General features: G+C 42.2%; 2 protein-coding genes across 2 annotated transcripts in view; one reads left to right on the top strand and one right to left on the bottom strand.

The window, feature by feature from the left end:
* rpp30 (ribonuclease P/MRP 30 subunit) overlaps positions 1 to 22,121 on the top strand; it is a 130,979-nt gene that overhangs the window by 7,566 nt on the left and 101,292 nt on the right. The window lies entirely within an intron of this gene.
* On the bottom strand, positions 8,140 to 10,154 carry LOC110968400 (cholesterol 25-hydroxylase-like protein). Its single transcript, XM_022218273.2, has 2 exons — positions 9,685 to 10,154; positions 8,140 to 9,056 (listed from the first exon to the last, which is right to left on the bottom strand). The coding sequence occupies exons 1-2, from the start codon at positions 10,102 to 10,104 to the stop codon at positions 8,724 to 8,726; spliced, it is 753 nt and encodes a 250-aa protein (XP_022073965.1). The 5' UTR covers positions 10,105 to 10,154; the 3' UTR covers positions 8,140 to 8,723.

The following is a 22,121-nucleotide window of genomic DNA, read 5'->3' as shown; positions in this document are numbered from 1 at the left end:
TGATACTTTATCCACATTATTGATACTTTACTGTATTAATATCCACATTATTGATACTTTACCGCATTAATATCCACATTATTGATACTTTACTGCATTAATATCCACATTATTGATACTTTACTGCATTAATATCCACATTATTGATACTTTACCGCATTAATATCCACATTATTGATACTTTACTGCATTAATATCCACATTATTTGATACTTTACTGTATTAATATCCACATTATTGATACTTACTGCTATTAATATCCACATTATTGATACTTTACTGCATTAATATCCACATTATTGATACTTTACTGCATTAATATCCACATTATTGATACTTTACTGCATTAATATCCACATTATTGATACTTTACTGCATTAATATCCACATTATTGATACTTTACTGCATTAATATCCACATTATTGATACTTTACTGTATTAATATCCACATTATTGATACTTACTGTATTAATATCCACATTATTGATACTTTACTGCATTAATATCCACATTATTGATACTTTACTGCATTAATATCCACATTATTGATACTTTACGCATTAATATCCACATTATTGATACTTTACTGCATTAATATCCACATTATTGATACTTTACTGCATTAATATCCACATTATTGATACTTTACTGCATTAATATCACATTATTGATACTTTACCGCATTAATATCCACATTATTGATACTTTACTGTATTAATATCCACATTATTGATACTTACCGCATTAATATCCACATTATTGATACTTTACTGGCATTAATATCCACATTATTGATACTTACCGGATTAATATCCACATTATTGATACTTTACTGTATTAATATCCACATTATTGATACTTTACCGCATTAATATCCACATTATTGATACTTTACTGATTAATATCCACATATTGATACTTTACCGCATTAATATCCACATTATTGAACTTTACTGCATTAATATCCACATTATTGATACTTTACTGCATTAATATCCACATTATTGATACTTTACTGCATTAATCCACATTATTGATACTTTACTGTATTAATATCCACATTATTGATACTTTACTGATTAATATCCACATTATTGATACTTTACCGCATTAATATCCACATTATTGATACTTTACTGTATTAATATCCACATTATTGATACTTTACCGCATTAATATCCACATTATTGATACTTTACTGCATTAATATCCACATTATTGATACTTTACCGCATTAATATCCACATTATTGATACTTTACTGTATTAATATCCACATTATTGATACTTTACTGCATTAATATCCACATTATTGATACTTTACTGTATTAATATCCAGGTTATTGATACTTTACTGTATTAATATCCACATTATTGATACTTTACTGTATTAATATCCACATTATTGATACTTTACTGCATTAATATCCACATTATTGATACTTTACTGTATTAATATCCACATTATTGATACTTTACTGTATTAATATCCACATTATTGATACTTTACTGCATTAATATCCACATTATTGATACTTTACTGTATTAATATCCACATTATTGATGCTTTACTGCATTAATATCCACATTATTGATACTTTACCGCATTAATATCCACATTATTGATACTTTACTGCATTAATATCCACATTATTGATACTTTACTGCATTAATATCCACATTATTGATACTTTACTGTATTAATATCCACATTATTGATACTTTACTGCATTAATATCCAGATTATTGATACTTTGCTGCATTAATATCCACATTATTGATACTTTACTGCATTAATATCCAGATTATTGATACTTTACTGCATTAATATCCAGATTATTGATACTTTACTGTATTAATATCCACATTATTGATACTTTACTGCATTAATATCCAGATTATTGATACTTTACTGCATTAATATCCACATTATTGATACTTTACTGCATTAATATCCACATTATTGATGCTTTACTGCATTAATATCCAGATTATTGATACTTTACTGCATTAATATCCAGATTATTGATACTTTACTGTATTAATATCCACATTATTGATACTTTACTGCATTAATATCCACATTATTGATACTTTACTGCATTAATATCCAGATTATTGATACTTTACTGTATTAATATCCACATTATTGATACTTTACTGCATTAATATCCACATTATTGATACTTTACTGCATTAATATCCACATTATTGATACTTTACTGCATTAATATCCACATTATTGATGCTTTACTGCATTAATATCCAGGTTATCGACATGTTCGACTTGTTCCAGGAAAATGAAACTTATTCTGACATGATGTGAGCTATGAGCCGATCTGAGTGTTTATTATTCGAGCTAATCTCGTCTCTTTCTGGAAAGTCCTGCTGTGAACTTTCCTTTTTGAAATAAATGCAGACTTCCATTCAGCTTCCTGTTTCTGGGGAATTCAGCCTCTCAGTGAGTCATGAAGCAGCTTCCTGTGGATTCCTGCTGTCTGACTCAGCAGCTCGTCCTCAGGCTGATCAGATTGCTTCATGCTCCTCTGGTTATTAATCACGTTTCTGTGGAACCTCCAGAAGAAACTCAAACTGGAATCTTTATCATCTGAGCCGTCACAGTTCAGACTCACCTCTTTAAAAACACTTGGATTAAATAATCATCATTTTAGAATCAAGTCAGACTGAATTCATCTCCTGATAATCTCACTTTGTTCTAGTTGGACTGATTAAAAGGTTCTTAGTTATTTATCTTTATAATTTTACTCCTGAAGCATGAAATTTTAAAAAGTTGATGTTTCTCCTCACAGACACCGACTGGACTTTAGTCTGTAAGAACTTTTATATTTATTTTGGAGATCCAGTTTAGAACAGAAGAGACAGAAACGAACCAAAACTCCTGAACATGATGAAAGTATATCTTTGCTCAGAGATATATGATCATGAAAGAACTTATCCCGGGTGGTGAAAACAGCACAGGGGATTGTGGGAAGTCGTCTTCCAGACCTGGACTCAGTTTAGACGGACCGGGTCCAGAGGAAGGCCCATCGTATTGCTGCCAGCCCCACCCACCCGGGGAATGGACTGTTTGTTCCCTCAGGGAGCATAAAAATCTGACCTCCAGACTGAAAAACAGTTCCTACCCCAGAGCTGTCCATCCATTTCCCCCTGAACACACAACAGACTCACTATGTGCAATAAAGAGCTGAGTCTTCACTGAACTGCACTTTACACCCATTCTACTGCTCATGTGCACTAAGACTGTTTACATATCTGTATCTTTAAAGTATTTTTAAAAAAAATGTTATTTGTATATAGTGTTCCTTTTTCTACTTTTTTAATCTATAACTGGGAGTCACCAATCTTAATTTTGCTGAGTTAAAACACAACAACAATAAAGATTCTTGATTTATGACGCTGCCACCACCGTGCTTCACATCATGATGCTGCCGCCACCATGCTTCATAATGATGCTGCCTCCACCGTGCTTCACATCATGATGCTGCCTCCACCGTGCTTCACATCATGATGCTGCCTCCACCGTGCTTCACATCATGATGCTGCCTCCACCATGCTTCACATCATGATGCTGCCTCCACCGTGCTTCACATCATGATGCTGCCACCACCGTGCTTCACATCATGATGCTGCCTCCACCATGCTTCACATCATGATGCTGCCTCCACCATGCTTCACATCCATAGACTGTATATATAGTGGACGTAGCATCTGGCTCCAGAATTGAAGCAAACCCAGAAGTGTCAAAAACTTGCAATATCACGCCGTCCACTAGGGTTGGCTCCAAAAAGCTTTTTCTCCATAGACCCCAATTCATTTTTGGAAAAAATAAAATTAGTTAGACTGATGTTCTACAGCTCAGGATTTTTTCCCGTTAGTTTTCATGGTCAAAATGAGAGATCAGGTGGCCGATCTTAAAATAAATCAATACTGAATTTTAAATAAATCGTTAAAGTTGGCGGAACCAGGGGGCGTGGCTATACTTGATAGACACTCTTGTCTGGAATTATTGACAGCAACAGAAGCCTCTGTGGTAAAATGTGGGCGGGATAAGAGAGTCTTCAGCTCTCAGTCTGGCCCGCCCATAGACTGGTCCTGCCCCTAACTCTCCAGTCCAGTCTGTTTGATGACGCTTTTTACGTCACTGGCTCCAAAAAATCCAAAACGGTGACCAGGAAGTAGCAAAATCCGGACTTCATTTTCTCGGCGTTGAAACCAACGGGTGTTGTCACTGTTAGTTCACGCCTGTTCACATCATGATGCTGCCTCCACCGTGCTTCATGTCAATCAATCAATCAATCAATCAAAGTTTATTTCTATAGCACTTCTCATACATAAAGTAACACAAACAAGTTAAAAACAAACAATAAAAGACAATGCCCCACATCCCTCCCAACTCCCATCCCCATCATACTCCCTATCAACACACACACATACACACACAGACAGTCACACAGCCACGCACACACACACACACACACACTTCTACAACAGAAATAATAGTGTCTGTTGGCTGAGAACAGAAGTACCAGAAAGAGGAAACACCATCAATGAGAGCCGCCCGCCCCCGGGGCAGCAGCAGGCCCCATCAGGCCCAACAGGCCAGCTAGCTCCAGGACCATTAGGCCCAGGCCCTGCCAAAGGCCCAGATGCAGACGGCTCCCCACCGAGGAAACACTGGAATCTAAAATAGACGTGTTGAAAACAACAGGTAAAATTAAGAATTAAAGAATAAAATAGCTACTAAAAGATGGAGAATAGTAAAATAGTAAGTAAATAGTAAAATAAATGTTAAAATAAATACTAAAATAAATACTAAAATAGTGAAATAATAATATAGTATACAAAATAATAAAATAAATGTATAAATAAAAGCAGAACCAGGGAATAAACAGTATAAATCAAGGCATTAAGATAAAATAAAAGTATTATGTAAAAGCCAGTTTAAAAAGGTGAGTCTTGAGCCTGTGTTTAAAAGTCTCTACGTTCTCTACAGCCCTCAGGTCCTCTGGCAGGCTGTTCCACAGGCGAGCGCCGTAATGTTGAAAAGCTGCCTCGCCATGTGTCACTGTATTCACCTTGGGAATTATCAAAAGGCCAGTGCCAGAGGACCTGAGGGTCCGTGAGGGTTCATAAGGTAAAAGTAGATCAGACAAATATGAAGGCCCAAGACCATTAATACGTTTAAAAACTGTTAAAATAATTTTAAAGTCTACCCTGAAGCACACAGGGAGCCAATGCAGTGATTCTAAAACTGGTGTAATGTGGTCCCGCTTTCTGGTCTTCGTCAGGACTCGTGCAGCTGAGTTCTGCAATAATTGGAGGTGAGAGACCAGAAAGCAGGGCATTACAGTAGTCCGTTCTACTAGAAATAAAAGCATGCTTTAACATCTCTGTGTTTGCTAGAGAGAGAAATGGGCGGACTCTGGCTATATTCTTTAAATGGTAAAAACCTGTTTTAGTTACTTGTTTAATGTGAGGTATAAAATTAAGCTCAGAGTCAAAAATGACGCCCAGATTTTTTACAGAAACAGCAGGTTTAGAAGATAGCGAAGACAGTTTTAATAAAAGTTTCTCTCTCTTGGCTTCAGGGCCGATAACTAAAACCTCAGTCTTGTCCTGGTTGAGCTGCAAGAAATTCTCTGCCATCCAAGATTTGATGTCTAAAATACAGTTAAAAAGGGCATCGACTGGCCCTGTGTCATCAGGAGACACGGCAATGTAAAGTTGAGTATCATCAGCGTAGCTGTGAAAACTGATGCCGTGTCTCCTGATGACATCTCCAAGTGGGAGCATGTATAAGTTAAAAAGAATGGGACCTAAAATTGAGCCTTGAGGCACGCCATATTTCATTTTATGGACATCTGATGAGCATGTATCCAAACTTACCAGAAAACTTCTGTCAGAGAGATAGGAGTAAAACCATTTTAAAACAGTCCCAGAGAGGCCGACCAGGTGTTTAAGTCTAGATAAAAGAATTGGGTGATCTACTGTGTCAAAGGCTGCACTTAAGTCCAGTAGCACCAGAACAGAAAGTTTATGGGAGTCTAAATTACTCCTGAGGTCATTAACAATTTTTAACAAAGCCGTCTCTGTGCTGTGGTTCGTCCTAAAACCTGACTGAAATTTCTCTAAAATATTGTCTTTTTAAAAAAGCATTCAGCTGAGTAAAAAAAAATTTCTCTAAAACTTTGCTTAAAAATGGTAAGTTGGATACTGGTCTGTAATTCTTAAAAATAGCAGGATCCAGATTAGTCTTCTTCAGAAGGGGTCTCACCACTGCTGTTTTAAAAGCAGCAGGGAAGACCCCTGTCTGAAGGGAGCAGTTCATGATGTTTAAAAGCTCGTCTTCAAGATGCCCACAAAATGTCTTAAAAAATGAAGTGGGGATGGGATCTAAAAGACAGGTTGTTGGGTTCATTTGGGATAAAATTCTACCAAATGTGCTTGCATCATGTCATGATGCTGCCTCCACCATGCCTCACATCATGATGCTGCCTCCACCTTGCTTCACATCATGATGCTGCCTCCACCATGCCTCACATCATGATGCTGCCTCCACCTTGCTTCACATCATGATGCTGCCTCCACCGTGCTTCACATCATGATGCTGCCTCCACCGTGCCTCACATCATGATGCTGCCTCCACCGTGCTTCATAATGATGCTGCCTCCACCATGCTTCATCATGATGCTGCCACCACTGTGCCTCACATCATGATGCTGCCACCACCGTGCTTCAGATCATGATGCTGCCTCCACCGTGCTTCATAATGATGCTGCCTCCACCATGTTTCATCATGATACTGCCTCCACCATGCTTCATCATGATGCTGCCACCACCATGCTTCACATCATGATGCTGCCTCCAGCATGCTTCACATCATGATGCCGCCACCACCATGCTTCACATCATGATGCTGCCACCACCGTGCTTCATCATGACTCTGGCTGCACAGTGGCGTAGTGGTTAGCACTTTTGCCTTGCAGCAAGAAGATCCCCGGTTCAAATCCCGGCCTGGGCCTGGGATCTTTCTGCATGGAGTTTGCATGTTCTCCCTGTGCATGCGTGGGTTTTCTCCGGGTACTCCGGCTTCCTCCCACAGTCCAAAAACATGCTGAGGTTAATTGGTTACTCTAAATTGTCCGTAGGTGTGAATGTGAGTGTGATTGTGTGTCTGTATATGTAGCCCTGTGACAGACTGGTGACCTGTCCAGGGTGTCCCCTGCCTTCACCTGAGTCAGCTGGGATAGACTCCAGCACCCCCCATGACCCTAGTGAGGATAAAGCGGTGTATAGAGGATGGATGGATGTTTTGATTATTGAAGTTTCATGTACTGTTACAGTATAACAGAAACTTCTGTTCACCAAACAGAACATAAAATGTAGAGATCTCTGTCAGAGGAGGAAACAGTCTGTTTACTGAAGGCGGAGAACAAACCTGAACAAAGTTTGCCTTATTTCAGCCTCGCCTTCCTCAGGAATGTTTATGAGTGAAGCTGATGTCACCCCCAGGACTGTATGTTCAGGAAAACCCCGTTCATTCATCATCTCATCGCTCCTTCATCATCATCACGGCCTCAGTTCAGCAAAGTGACAGTTTTACAGTCTCCAAAATGAGAACTAATGATCTAAACTAAACGCAAACTAACACACTGACAAACAAAGGGATTTAAATGTAACAGGAATCTACCAAAAGGTGATTAAAAAACAACCATCAAGAAAAGAAAGATTACACAGAATGATCACATATAGTTGCAAAACAATCCAAAGAGGACAGAAATGACTGCAGAGAAATGCAACAAGGATGAAAATGAGACCAAGAACAGCCCCAAAAAGATTTGAAGTGACCAAAGACAGACACGAATTAATGTAAAACGATCGAAGCAGGAGAAGAAATGTGGCAGAAACCAAAATGCAGAGACACACAGGAACATGGAACAGAGTGAAAGTAATCTCATATTCTCTGTCAAAAAAAGTCTAATCTGCTCTATCAGCTGCAGGACCAATCAGAGAACCAGGTTCCTGTTACCACGGTGATCAGCGGTGGTCATTAATTATTATTTATTCTGCTGCTGTGACTCCATCAGAAACAGGAAACAGGAAACAGAAATGTTGCTTTTAGTCATAAACTTTATTCTCTTCACAGCTTAAAAACACAGATTCACAATTCAGTCACATTTAGACACGTTCACTTCCTTCAAACAGCTGCTCCTGAACACACCTGGATCTACCTGCTTATCTACCTGTACATCTACCTGCTTATCTACCTGCTTATCTACCTGTACATTCCATTCCTTCCATTCAGAACAGTAAAGATGAGCGGCCTTCTTACAGAACCTTCATTCCAGGTTCCAGCAGCTCTCAGCTGTTCTGGATCATTTTCTGTATGTTTGATCAGCTGCTTCCATAAAATGTCAGAAAATTAGAGAAAGTGCGAAAAACATCCAAGATTTTCAGTTCACAGCCGTACAAAATAAAGAAAACAGAAAGTATTCCCTCTGAATGAGCTTCGGTTTAAACTGACTCAGACTGAGCAGGAGAGGAAAATGCTGAGAGCTGATTGGTCGCTGGAGGAGAACCTTTGGTCCATGTCTTCATTAATAAATAAAGGAATAAATAAATAGCTTTAAATACTGTGTGAACAAATGGTCTCTGTAGGAGGTCCTGCTGGTCCTGGAACATCTCAGAACCTCTCCAGTCCATCAGTACTGTGTGACCAGCGTCCCGGCCAGCCGGTCCCAGTGGGTGAAGTAGGGGGCGTAGTTGCAGCGGGACTTGAGGTGGTGCAGGTCGTGGTGCCGGGCGCCGCCAAACAGCCCCAGGGGCACCAGGCGGTGGGTGGCCCAGGGCAGGTCGTAGCCGCAATGGTCCTCCACCGACAGCCAGATGTTCACCACAAAGAACAGCAGCTGGGTCAGCGGGTGGACGCCCAGCAGCATCGGGGTGGACGAGGCGAAGAAGCCCAGGCTCAGGGTCTCCCAGGCCCCAGAGTACTCTGCTGTCAGGGCCGAGGTGGAGCTGAAGTTGTGGTGCACCTGGAGGGGGAGGAGCCACAGCATTAGCATCTTCAGCATTAGCATCATCACCATCATTAGCATCATCTTCATCATTAGCATCATCACCATCATTAGCATCATCACCATCATTAGCATCATCTTCATCATTAGCATCATCATCATCATCATTAGCATCATCATCATCATCATTAGCATCATCATCATCATTAGCATCATCTTCATCATTAGCATCATCATCTTCATCATCATCATCATCATCATTAGCATCATCATCATCATTAGCATCATCATCACCATCATCATCATCATCATCATCATCATTAGCATCATCATCATCATCATTAGCATCATCATCATCATTAGCATCATCATCATCATTAGCATCATCATCATCATCATCATCATTAGCATCATCATCATCATTAGCATCATCTTCATCATTAGCATCATCATCATCATCATTAGCATCATCATCATCATTAGCATCATCATCATCATCATCATCATTAGCATCATCATCATCATCATCATCATCAGCATCATCATCATCATCATTAGCATCATCACCATCATCATCATTAGCATCATCTTCTTCACCACCACCTTCCCCCCCTCCTCCTCCTCCTCCTCCTCCAGGTGTACTCACCTTGTGGAAGGTGCGGTAGAGCCAGGGCACCCTGTGGTGCAGCAGATGCCAGGTGAAGCTCTGGAAGTCAAAGAGCAGAAGGCAGACGAACACCTGGGCCAGGAGGCGGGGCAGGGGCGGGGCCTGTTCAGGCAGGTGCAGCGGCCTCAGGTACCAGTGCAGCACGCTGAGCGGGAAGATGAAGAGCAGGTGGTTGTAGAGCGTCAGAACCAGGCAGAGGCCCGGAGAGGCCGAGCCCACGGAGGCCGGCTGCAGCTTGTACCGGCGCACCAGAGCACACCTGGAGGCCAGGGCGTCCAGCAGCAGGTAGGGCAGGCAGCAGGACAGGTAGACGCTCAGAGAGAAGAGGACGGGGAAGAAGGGTGATCTCAGCAGGGAGGCGTGTCCCAGCAGGAAGCTCCAGACGGGCTGCAGCAGCATGGTGATCTATGACTGAAGCTCTGCTCTCAGATGGACACGCTTTGGATAGAGGCATCCGATTAATAATGAATAAGACGCATTCACCAGCTATATAAAGCTGGAGGCCCCGCCCACCAGCCCGCCCCCTGCCCTTATATGGCCTCTTCCTGCTGTCTGTCTGGAAATGGAAAGTGATGATGTCAGATATCTGGGAAAGTCCTGGAGGAAGGCCCAGCAGCAGCAGCAACCCTCTGGAGTCACACAGAACGCTTCTCTCTGCTGGTTCTGCTTCTGATTGTTCTCATTTTTATCTTTGGTTGATTTGTTTGTCGTGTCTTTGTTGTGTTTTTTCTCTTTAGGGTCTGATTCTGTTTCATCATTAATCCTGTTGATCTCGTCTCTCTTGTTGGACTTTTCTTTGTCTCCTTTAATCTTTTGTGGTTTGTTGTCTTTTTCACAGTTGTGCATCTTTTTGATTGTATTCTTTAAAAATCTGTTATAGTATTTTTGTGGTTTTGATGAATCTTTTCTTTTTGATTCTTTTCTGAGGTTTTTCTAATAATTCCTTTATTTAACTGATTTATTTTTCTTTCTCTCTCAGATCATTTTTATTCTTCTTGGTTATTTTTTGTCTCTTTTTAAACTTTTCCTGAACTATTTTTTTTTAGCATTTTTAAATCATTTTTGTTCTCATTTTGATCATGTATGTTCTTTTCTTCAATCATCTCAAACAGAACTGTTGACAGGATGTTCCTCCAGCGGTTCTGGTTCTCCTGCAGATGAGACGATTTATTTCAGCACCAACTGAAACCCTGCAGCTTCAGTTACAGTGAACTGAAGTCGATGTTCTGATGAAGGTTCTAGTGTGCTGTTGTGTGTCTGGGACTGCACAGTGGGGTAGTGGTTAGCACTTTGGCCTTGCAGCAAGAAGATCCCCGGTTCAAATCCCGGCCTGGTCCTGGGATCTTTCTGCATGGAGTTTGCATGTTCTCTCTGTGCATGCGTGGGTTTTCTCCGGGTACTCCGGCTTCCTCCCACAGTCCAAAAACATGCTGAGGTTAATTGGTTACTCTAAATTGTCCGTAGGTGTGAATGTGAGTGTGATTGTGTGTCTGTATATGTAGCCCTGTGACAGACTGGTGACCTGTCCAGGGTGTCCCCTGCCTTCACCCGAGTCAGCTGGGATAGACTCCAGCACCCCCCATGACCCTAGTGAGGATATCAAATTCCTTGTATGTGCTCACATACTTGGCAAATAAAAGTGATTCTGATTCTGATTCTGAAAACGGTGTATAGAGGATGGATGTTGTGTATCTGTGCAGATCTACAGTGACACCTGGTGGCTTTTGTCAGAAACAACTTAAAAAAACTTTGAGTCTTCTGATCTCGGTTTAATAGCAGCAACACACACACACACACACACACACACACACACACACACACACACAGTCCAACCCTCCTGTGTTCCTCCTGAAGATGAAGGTTCAGACCAGAAACCATCATCTCCATGGAAATGTTTCACTGGTTTCTGTACTGGTCCTACTGGATCTCACTGGTTCAGTGGATCAGTGGTTAGCACTGTGGCCTCACAGTTGGAAGGTTCTGGTTAGAATCTGGTTCTGGTCTTTCTGTGTGGAGTCTCCATGTTCTCCCTGCTGGGTTCTGACTGGGTTCTCCAGGTTCTCCAGCTTTCTCCCACAGTCCAGAGACCTGCTGAGGTTCCTGGTGGTTCTAAACTGTCTGTAGGTGAACATCAGTGATTGGTTGATGGACTGTTACCTGTCCAGGTGAACCCTCAGTCAGCTGGGATAGGCTCCGCCCCCTGATATGCTGCAGAGGGTATATATAGAATAACAGCCAAGTTCATGTCTGCAGATCTTCTGATCCAGGTTCTGTCCACAGAGAAACACCAGGTTCTGCTCTATCAGCTGTTGTATCTCTAGTTAGCTCCTGTCAGCTAAACATCCCTGTTTATTTAATGTCATCATCAAACATCAATGAAAATACCATAAAGTTCTAACTTTGTCCTACAGACCCTCAATAGTGTTTAACTGGTAAAAACCAAACAGTTTAAAGAGAAAAACTTCAAGTCCTTTCTGCATGTTCTCTAACATTTATGTTGGGATTAAAGTTAATTAAAGTCACCATCTGAAGGACGTCAGTGATCTGTGTTTATATCCCAAAGATTCAGGAATAACTGACCCATTTCTGCTTCACACTGTGAAGTTCTAAGGTTGGCTGAGATGTTATCTCCAATTATTTTAGCCACATCAGTAATCATGTCACCAAGGGCTTCACAGAGATGACCTGTGTAGGATTAGGGGTTGACTGAGGAAGTGGTGTGGAGCTAGCAGTGGGAGCTAATGGTGGGTCAACAACTGACTGCTCATCTGTGCAGCTTAAAACACCAGGGGGCATAGACCTCTCTCTACCAGACACAGTGAAGACATCTGATGGTCCATCCCACCCCAAAGCTGACATCATGTCTACAACCAGTGTTACGGCCACCAGTGTTGGTGTGCCGTCTGGTTTTTGGGGTGATGTCCTGTTGGGCTTTTGTGTGGGCGAAAATTACATGTGTGGGTTCAGCTGTGGTTGTTCCAGAGTCTCTGGAACCCCAGCTGCCAGCCATTCCAGCTGATGACACCAGAGCTGACGACCTGCACTGCAATCCTGTCTCCCCACCTTCCGACCTCCCTGATTGGGCCACCCTCCAGCTCCCCTTCACCTCTGACCAACCAGACACAGCCACTGCCACACCTGCAGGCTATATATCCATGCTGTTAGGCAGGGCAGCTGGTGTTTGTGACCAGTCTGCCCTGGTGCCTCTTTGTGTGTCAGGTTGTTGCTTGTGTGGTGTCTGTCTGTAGGTACATGTGGTTGGGTTGGTGGGTAGTGATGGCGAGATGAAGCTTCATGAAGCACTGAGGCTTTCCATCCAGTTGGTTCACTCATGGGTCGAAGCTTCATGGTGCTTCTTTTGCTCTACTGCGCCATCAAGTGGACAAATAAAAGTAAAACAGGCAGAGTGCCTGTAATGACACGCTGGCTTTGCTATGTGAAGATTTGAATTGTGTTTAAATGATAATGCCAATAAACATATAATATACTTAATATAGTGTCTGTTTTTCCTGACAGCAGAGATAGAGAGGAAAGTAGAAACAAATGGGGAGAGATCTGAGATCTGTAGTTTGACTGCTTGATTGAGGTCAGGTTCTGGTTTTCTGTAAAGTGTTTAGATACTTTTAATTGTAATAAGGGTGACATAAATAAAATGTACTTGTGCTTCTTTTTGTTTTGTGACTGTGCTTGTGGTACCATTGCAAAACTAAAGTAGGGACAGCATTTTATTTGATATTATTCAAAAATATGAGAATTTTTCCACAGAGCTGGGATTTAGGTGGTTTCTTTTTTTTGGACAATATTTCTCCAGCTCCTTGGAACACCTCACCTTTAATAAAATCATACTTATTAGGACTGATAGTTCAATATATGGCAGGTATCCAATATATTATGAGTTTTCCCACATAAAAACCTTATTATGAGTAGTCAACTCAAAATACTCCCACACAGGTGAGGACTTCCTCTTTCTTCCTTGCTCCATCTGTGAGAGAGTATTTGTGATACAACCAACAAACATGGAACTGGCAGGAATTTGAATGTTCTTACAGTGTTTTCTTGTAAAATCACTGTCACCACAATATAAATATAAATATATTTATATATGCACCATCACATGAATTAATCATTACCCAACACCAGTGTATAGTTTACAGCTCATTTTATTAATAATAAATAAAACTTTTGTACATGTTTCACTTACACATGTTGTCTTTCAGAATAGGTAACACAGAAACTAACACATGCTTTGCAGGCTCTGCTGTAGAACTGTGGCTCCCAGTGGCTTCTTTACAGACACGTCAGTGTCTAGTTCACATGTGACTGAAGAAGGTGACAGAAGGTGCAGACACCAAATACAGAAGTTACATTTACAAATGGTAAAACTGACAAACACCCATAATTTTACACAACCCATAAACCAATGTAAAAGAAAAATATATCTAATATCTCACATCAAAGCACTGCAGTTAGGAAATAATCTAAACTGCTGCTCTTCCTACACTTCTCCTACTCCTCCAGCTACTGCTATTTCACACCGAATAATACTAACTAATAATACTTACTGAATAATACTAACTACAACTCGCTCTCACTCCTCTCTCCACAAACGCCAACAACACCCACAGTGTGGCTCGAGATTCGAAACGTTTTTATGGGACAGCGATACGTTGAACGAACCAATCACGTGATCTGCACAAACCGAGGCCTCGTTTGTCATCGGTCACGTGACGTTTTCAGAAGCGACCCAAGCCTCGAAGCAAAGCTTCATCTGACACGCCCACTTTTACTAGAGACACGCCTCGATGCCTCGGTTCATTTGTCCCATCACTATTGGTGGGTACCACAGACACTTTGGTTTGTAGAAGCTTTTGGTAAGTGCTACAGACACGTTGGGTTTAGTGAAGAAGCCATTTGTTTTTGAGTGTTCGTGACCTGTGTGGTTGAGGGTGTGTTCAGAGGCACCAGTTTTGTTGAGTTTTTTTGGCATACTTTGTATTAGATTCTGTTACTGGTGGTGGGTGTTGCTGATGTATTTAAGTTTGGCTAGGGAGTTTAGTTGCTTTGTTTTGGGTTTAGATAGTTTACAAACTCTGCTAGCCTTCATTCGGTATTATTCTGTTCATGATTTAGCAGCACTCACCAGTTTTGTGTTCTGTATTGTGACTCTTATGTTCCATCCACCACCAAGCAATAAATCCCTTCACCTAAACCAATAACATCTGGTTTTTATTGCATCCAGCCAACCCCTAGAGGTTGGATCGTAACAACCAGCCATAGAATGAACTCTGAAAGCATCTCCCCCAGACAACACAAATGACACAAGAGAACTTTCAACTGAGACACAGCAAACAGTTATTAGACCCTCCAGAAAAATGCGGGCAAAAATTCTTGATTATGCAAATAAATATGCGGTGTTTTTATGCGGGGAAATTGCGGAAAGTTGCAAAGTATGCGAATAGTTGTGAAATATGCAAAAATATGCGCGATTCACCTGCCGTCTGGCCGCGGAGTGATGTGTCCTCTAATCAGACACTGGGTCTGCTGTGGGGTTACTGGACTGACAGTCTGTGCTCTGGGAGGGGGAGAAGCTCACAGCAGCACCTGCTGCTGGTTGAAAACGGAATGATCCCAGTTTTCCTGTCAGTCTCCAAAACGGCAGAAAAAGTCGCTAAATTTAAAATACTTAGGCATAAAGATTTCACCTAAATTATCTGAATTAGCTCACTTAAATTTTTCCCCATTACTGGATAACATCACCAATGACCTACAGCGCTGGAACAATCTCCCTATATCTCTTATGGGACGAATAGCTACTATCAAAATGAAAATCCTACCAAAAATAAATTACTTCTTTGCAATGATTCCATTCAAACCAACGTCCAACTGGTTCCAGTCGCTGGACTCGGCTATCACAAAATTTTACTGGAATAATAAAAAAGCAAAAATCAGTCTATCTACTCTTCAGAAAAGTAAAGCCGAAGGAGGTTTAGAAGCACCAAATTTTATGCATTATTATTTAGCTAACCAGCTACAATATCTTATTCTATGGACACAACCTACCATAGATGCCAACTGTTGGTTAGAATTAGAACAGAAGGATTGCAATAGCATCAGACTTAAAGAAATACTCTTTATTACAACATCCATCAAACGACATAACTGTTTTAAAAACCCAATGATTTCCTCCACCTTGACCGCTTGGTGGAAGGCATTAGAAATTACAAACTCTAAATTGGAGCCCTGTAAGTTTTCTCCCATTTGGTACAACCCTGATTTTCAAGTTAACAATCAGCCGCTCCATTTAGCTGTTTGGGAGCAGAATGGAATCACACATCTCCACCACCTCTTCTCAGATAATACGTTCATGTCAAATACAAACTTGCTTCAAAAATACAAAATAAAAAATGGGAATTTTTTACATTATCTTCAAGTTAAAATATTATTAAGAAAAGAATCCCAACACTTCAAAGCACGCTCCGGCCGCCGGCATTAGCTGAAGCAATCATAAAGCTCTCTCTGACAACAACTAAAACCCTCTCTAAAATATATAAGTTACTCTTAAGCACTGATACAATATATTTACCCATCTCTAAATGGGAGTCAGACCTATCTATATCTCCGGAACCAGACTTCTGGACTCAAATTTGCGATAATGCATTTAAAATGACAAAACACACAAACTTACAACTCATCCAATACAAAATCCTCCATAGAACACATATTACTCAATATATGATGAACAAAATGGGATTCTCCGACTCCGACATCTGTCTCCAGTGCTCCCAGAACACTGCTGATACTTATTTTCATGCTCTATGGCTGTGCACCCCCGTAAAAAATTTCTGGACCAACGTCTCAGAAAAACTTTCCGCAATCTTAAACTGCAGGATTCCTCTATCTCCAAGTCTGTGTTTACTCGGCGACTTAACAACAACGGACCTACCACGCAAACAATCTCAATCCTTACTTGTAGCCCTCGCCATTGCCAAAAAAACAATCCTTGTTAACTGGAAAAATAAGCAATCTCTGAACATTAATCTCTGGTTGAACCTCCTAATAAATCACATTTCAATGGAGAAATCTCTGCTTCAAATAAAATCAGTTGTTAAATTTTATACAAACATGGTCTCCGTATGTTAACTCCCTTAACTTAAACCTGGTAACCTGACTCTGCCTGTTAGCGAGAACCACCACATCACCCCAATATATGTTGCTGCTTATGTATGTTGGCATTGTGTAACTAATGATTGTCTTCAGTTAGGAACCCAGTCGCTGTCAGGGTGTATGGGGGGGGGCGCTGGGCGGGCACGCACCTCCCTCCGCCTGGCTGGGTGGGGCCCCGTTGATCTTAACTCACTTCACTAGCTTCGCACAATACACCTTGTAAATATACACATAGAGCACACAACACATCCCTTGGGGGGGATGTACTATTCTTGCTCCACAATTCCCCTCCAATTTTAATGCACCACACTACCTGGGGAGTGGGTGGTTATGGGGTGGGACGTCATTAGACGGGATGGGCCCCAGTGCAGTGTTATACTGTGGCCCCCCGTCTATGCCCCCACCCCGCCACTATTTTCCCCAATTTTAACGCACCACATACACATTCACATTTTGGGCTTGCGGGGAGACTGAAGGGGGGTTCGTTACCCTCTGCTCTGCCTGACCGACCCCCAGTCTTAAGGCACCACACATACTTGTACACACGTGGACAAAATTGTTGGTACCCCTCAGTTAAAGAAGGAAAAACCCACAATTCTCACTGAAATCACTTGAAACTCACAAAAGTAACAATAAATAAAATTTATTGAAAATTAAATAATCAAAATCAGCCATTACTTTTGAATTGTTGATTAACATAATTATTTAAAAAAACAAACTAATGAAATAGGGCTGGACAAAAATGATGGTACCCATAACTTAATATTTTGTTGCACAACCTTTTGAGGCAATCACTGCAATTAAACGATTTCTGTATTTGTCAATGAGCGTTCTGCAGCTGTCAACAGGTATTTTGGCCCACTCCTCATGAGCAAACAGCTCCAGTTGTCTCAGGTTTGATGGGTGTCTTCTCCAAATGGCATGTTTCAGCTCCTTCCACATATGTTCAATGGGATTCAGATCTGGGCTCATAGAAGGCCACTTTAGAATAGTCCAACGCTTTTCTCTCAGCCATTCTTGGGTGTTTTTGGCTGTGTGTTTTGGATCGTTGTCCTGTTGGAAGACCCATGACCTGCGACTGAGACCAAGCTTTCTGACACCAGGCAGCACATTTCTCTCCAGAATGCCTTGATAGTCTTCAGATTTCATCGTACCTTGCACACTTTCAAGACACCCTGTGCCAGATGCAGCAAAGCAGCCCCAAAACATTACTGAGCCTCCTCCATGTTTCACCGTAGGGACAGTGTTCTTTTCTTCGTATGCTTGGTTTTTGAGTCTATGAACATAGAGTTGATGTGCCTTACCAAAAAGCTCCAGTTTGGTCTCATCTGTCCAAAGGACATTCTCCCAGAAGCTTTGTGGCTTGTCAACATGCATTTTTGCAAATTCCAGTCTGGCTTTTTTATGAGTTTTTTTCAGCAGTGGTGTCCTCCTTGGTCGTCTCCCATGAAGTCCACTTTGGCTCAAACAACGACGAATGGTGCGATCTGACACTGATGTACCTTGGCCTTGGAGTTCACCTTTAATTTCTTTGGAGGTTGCTCTGGGCTCTTTGGATACAATTCCAACGATCCGTCTCTTCAATTTGTCATCAATTTTCCTCTTGCGGCCACGTCCAGGGAGGTTGGCTACTGTCCCGTGGGTCTTGAACTTCTGAATAATATGAGCCACTGTTGTCACAGGAACTTCAAGCTGTTTAGAGATGGTCTTATAGCCTTTACCTTTAAGATGTTTGTCTATCATTTTTTTCGGATGTCCTGGGACAATTCTCTCCTTCGCTTTCTGTTGTCCATGTTCAGTGTGGTACACACCTTTTCACCAAACAGCAGGGTGACTACTTGTCTCCCTTTAAATAGGCAGACTGACTGATTATGAGTTTGGAAACACCTGTGATGTCAATTAAATGACACACCTGAGTTAATCATGTCACTCTGGTCAAATAGTTTTCAATCTTTTATAGAGGTACCATCATTTTTGTCCAGGCCTGTTTCATTAGTTTGTTTTTTTAAATAATGATGTTAATCAACAATTCAAAAGTGATGGCTGTTTTTGATTATTTAATTTTCAATAAATTTTATTTATTGTTACTTTTGTGAGTTTCAAGTGATTTCAGTGAGAATTGTGGGTTTTTCCTTCTTTAACTGAGGGGTACCAACAATTTTGTCCACGTGTGTATATACACTTGGGTGGGTCACTTACACGGTGCAGGGCTAGCGTTCACCAGTCGGGGAACTGGTGAACTCAGTAACAGGGTAAATCACAATAGTTTTACTGGCGTGACCTCCGGGGCTTCTCCCTGCCGGGCCCAAGGGCCCGGGTTGTTGTGCCTCCCCTGGTGTTCCTTCCTCTCCCTCCGTCCCTCTCTTCCTCCCTCCCTCAGGGTCGCGTCTCTCTGGGCGGCCAGGGGTGGGCTGGGCTCGTTTGCCCTTGCAGTGCTGTTGCCCGGGTCCCTTGGTGCTGTTTTCCGGCGAGCGGGTGGCCTCCCGGATTTGGGGGGATCATGGGGAAGTGGGGCTGTGGGCCGGTGGGGCGCCGTGGGGGTCCGCTATGGCCCATTCTGCTGCGCGGGCCTTGGGGCTCTGGCTGTGTCGGGGGGGTCGCTCCGGGCTCCTGGGCTGGGTCTCCGCTTGGTGGCTCCTGCGGGGGGGCTGGGTGGACCTCCTTGGGCTGGAGGGGACAGCTCCCTCCTTTTGGTGGAGGTTTTCATGCATGTCAGACCCACCACACCGGCACCTACCAAAACTCAATAGAGTGTGTTCCTCCGGTCGCTGAGTCAGTGGAGGTTGCTGGGTTAGTGTCTGTGGATCTCACTCTGCTTTATCTATCCTTCTTGTGGTCTCCTGACATCTTCATGATTGATCCAGTTGGGACTTTGTCGTATTAGGTGTTTGTGAAGGGTTTTAGATTTGTAAATGGTTTTAAGGTGTGAATTAAAGAGTACAAACAAATAAAATGCACCTTTTCTCTCAGAACACTGTCTATGCCTCACCTTTCTGTCTGTCCTGTGTTTGTTTTATGTTTCACTTGGGTGTGCACAGCCCTCAATGGCATAATGTAGAAAACAGCTTGAAATAAACATGATAGGTTAATTTGCCATGAGGGCCGGTGATGGTCACAGTCACAAAGAAGAAAAAAAATGCATGAAGCTTAAGTAATGACGCCATGAGTGGTTGGTGTCATTTCTGAGCGGATTTGCAGACAAAAAAAAAAAAAAAAGTCGCTAGTTTTAGCGAGAAAGTCGCTAAGTTGGCAACACTGGCGCCGCACTCCGCATCAGCTCGTGCTTCTAGTGTGTGTGAATGAACTGATGACGTCAGGCCGGGCGTCACATAAAAACTCACAACTCCATTTATATCGGTTATAGTTTTCTCATTTTATGCAGAAATTGTGAAATCAAGCGGGACCCGCATATTTCTCTTTTTTTTCGTGGAAATGTGAGATTCTTGTGGGAATTATGCGCTGTTTTGCGGGGATTATGCGCCTTTTGGGAAATAATTGACCCCCGCATAATCAGCGGCATTTTGGTGATTAATGCGGGAATTCATGCGATCGCATAATCGCGTTTTCAGAAGTGCTATGACGAGGCTTCATTTGTCTGGCCAGAGTCACGAAAAGGCGTGTTGAAGATCACCAAGCAAAAACAGCCCAGCATGGTTCTACCAAACTGCTAGCTGCTCAGGAAACGTCTTTCTACCACCAGATGACTCACTCATCTGTTCCTGTCAGGAATCATCCTCAGACCTCCAGGAACCTTAAAAATGAGAGGACACTGTGGATAAATGGGACTTGTTGGACAAGGACAGTTGGAAAGCGACTTGTTGAAGCTGGTCTGAAGTCCCACAGGACAGGAAGAAGCCCTTCATCAAGGAAAGGCAGAGGAAAGCCCGGTTACTCTTTGCTGGGATCACAAGGATGGACTGTTGATGACTGGACTAAGGTTCTCTTCAGGGATGAATCCAGTTTTCAGTTGATCTCCACTCCAGACAACTTACAGGTTAGGAGGAAGCCTGGAGAAGCTCCAAACCAGACTGTCTCCCCCTACAGTCAAACATGGGGGTGGATCAGTGACCATCTGGGGTAGTTCCAGTCTGGGTGGAACAGGGACAATGAACCAGGTCATGTTTGGGGCTACTCTAGAAAACAGTCTTCTTCCATCAGCTGGAAAACTCTTTCCTGCCTCCAATGACTGGATTTTCAAACTAGAGAAGGTCAGTTAAAGCCTGGATGGAGAACCAGAACATTGGAACCATGCCTTGGCTGCTCAATCACCAGATCTAAATCCAACTGAAAACCTGTGGAAAATCATAAAACGCTAAATGGAGAACCACAAGCCCAAAAACAAAGCAGATTAGTTAGAATTAGTGCAACAGGAATGAACTGCTGTGATCAGAAGCTGGTGGAGAGCATGAAGATGTCACGCTCTTTGACTCAGCTAATTAGGAGCAACTGGTGAGAAGCACAGCTGAGCACGATGAACAACTAAGAACAATCAGCTCAGTATAAAGCCTGGTTTGCTCCTCAGCTCCAGTGCTGCATCATTGCCACATGCCTGCCACACACCTCCTGCATCATGTTCCTGCCAGAGACTCTCTACACCCTGCATGCCACCTGCTACAATCAACCGCTCACCGGTTTTACGGATTACTTCACCTGTTCACCTCTCCTCCTCTGCTCAGTAACCTCTGGCTTCTATTCCCAGTCTGTCTGCCCTGCCGTTCACATCACATCTCCGCCACTGGATCATCTGCTCTGCCTTCGCCCAATCTCCCGACCCCCCCCCCTGGACATTTGTGAGTTGCCTCTCCCTGTTTTTAGTTTAATTAACCCCACATCACGGTCCCGCACCGTCACCCTTAGTTTAACTTAGTTTCGTTTTTCCCTCTGCCTGTTAATTCCCCTGTGCCTCCCTTGTGGAGTGCTTCTTTGTTTGTTATTTTGTTTAATAGATTCTAATTGTATCATCCTGCCTGTCTGTCGCCTGCTGCATGGGTTCACACCACCCGCATTCATGACAGAAGAGACATCAGGAACAATGGTTCTGGATCAGTACTAACTCATGGTGGATCATGGGACTAAAACAGACAGAGAAGAAAACATGGAATCCTCGAAGCTGTTTTTGGCAGAACAATCCCATAGCTACTGGTGGATGACAGAACGGATTCTGGTTATTATCTAGAAAACCATGGAAAATGTCTGATATCTGCTCTGAAATTAAACTCTGATCAGATACTTTTGTTGGTATCATTATACTG

The sequence above is a fragment of the Acanthochromis polyacanthus genome, chromosome 19 (genome assembly GCF_021347895.1).
Source record: "Acanthochromis polyacanthus isolate Apoly-LR-REF ecotype Palm Island chromosome 19, KAUST_Apoly_ChrSc, whole genome shotgun sequence".
NCBI classification, from domain to species: domain Eukaryota; kingdom Metazoa; phylum Chordata; class Actinopteri; family Pomacentridae; genus Acanthochromis; species Acanthochromis polyacanthus.
The sequence above is the reverse complement of the archived record's forward strand: the minus strand, read 5'-3'. Positions and strand labels throughout refer to the sequence as shown.

What these genes read in the sequence shown, in the direction of transcription:
- LOC110968400 (XM_022218273.2), bottom strand. Translation starts at nt 10,104, where the DNA reads ATGCTGCTGCAGCCCGTCTGGAGCTTCCTGCTGGGACACGCCTCCCTG. An exon ending in TCTACCGCACCTTCCACAAG is followed by an intron (nt 9,057 to 9,684) that starts GTGAGTACACCT and finishes CTCCCCCTCCAG; the next exon opens with GTGCACCACAACTTCAGCTC.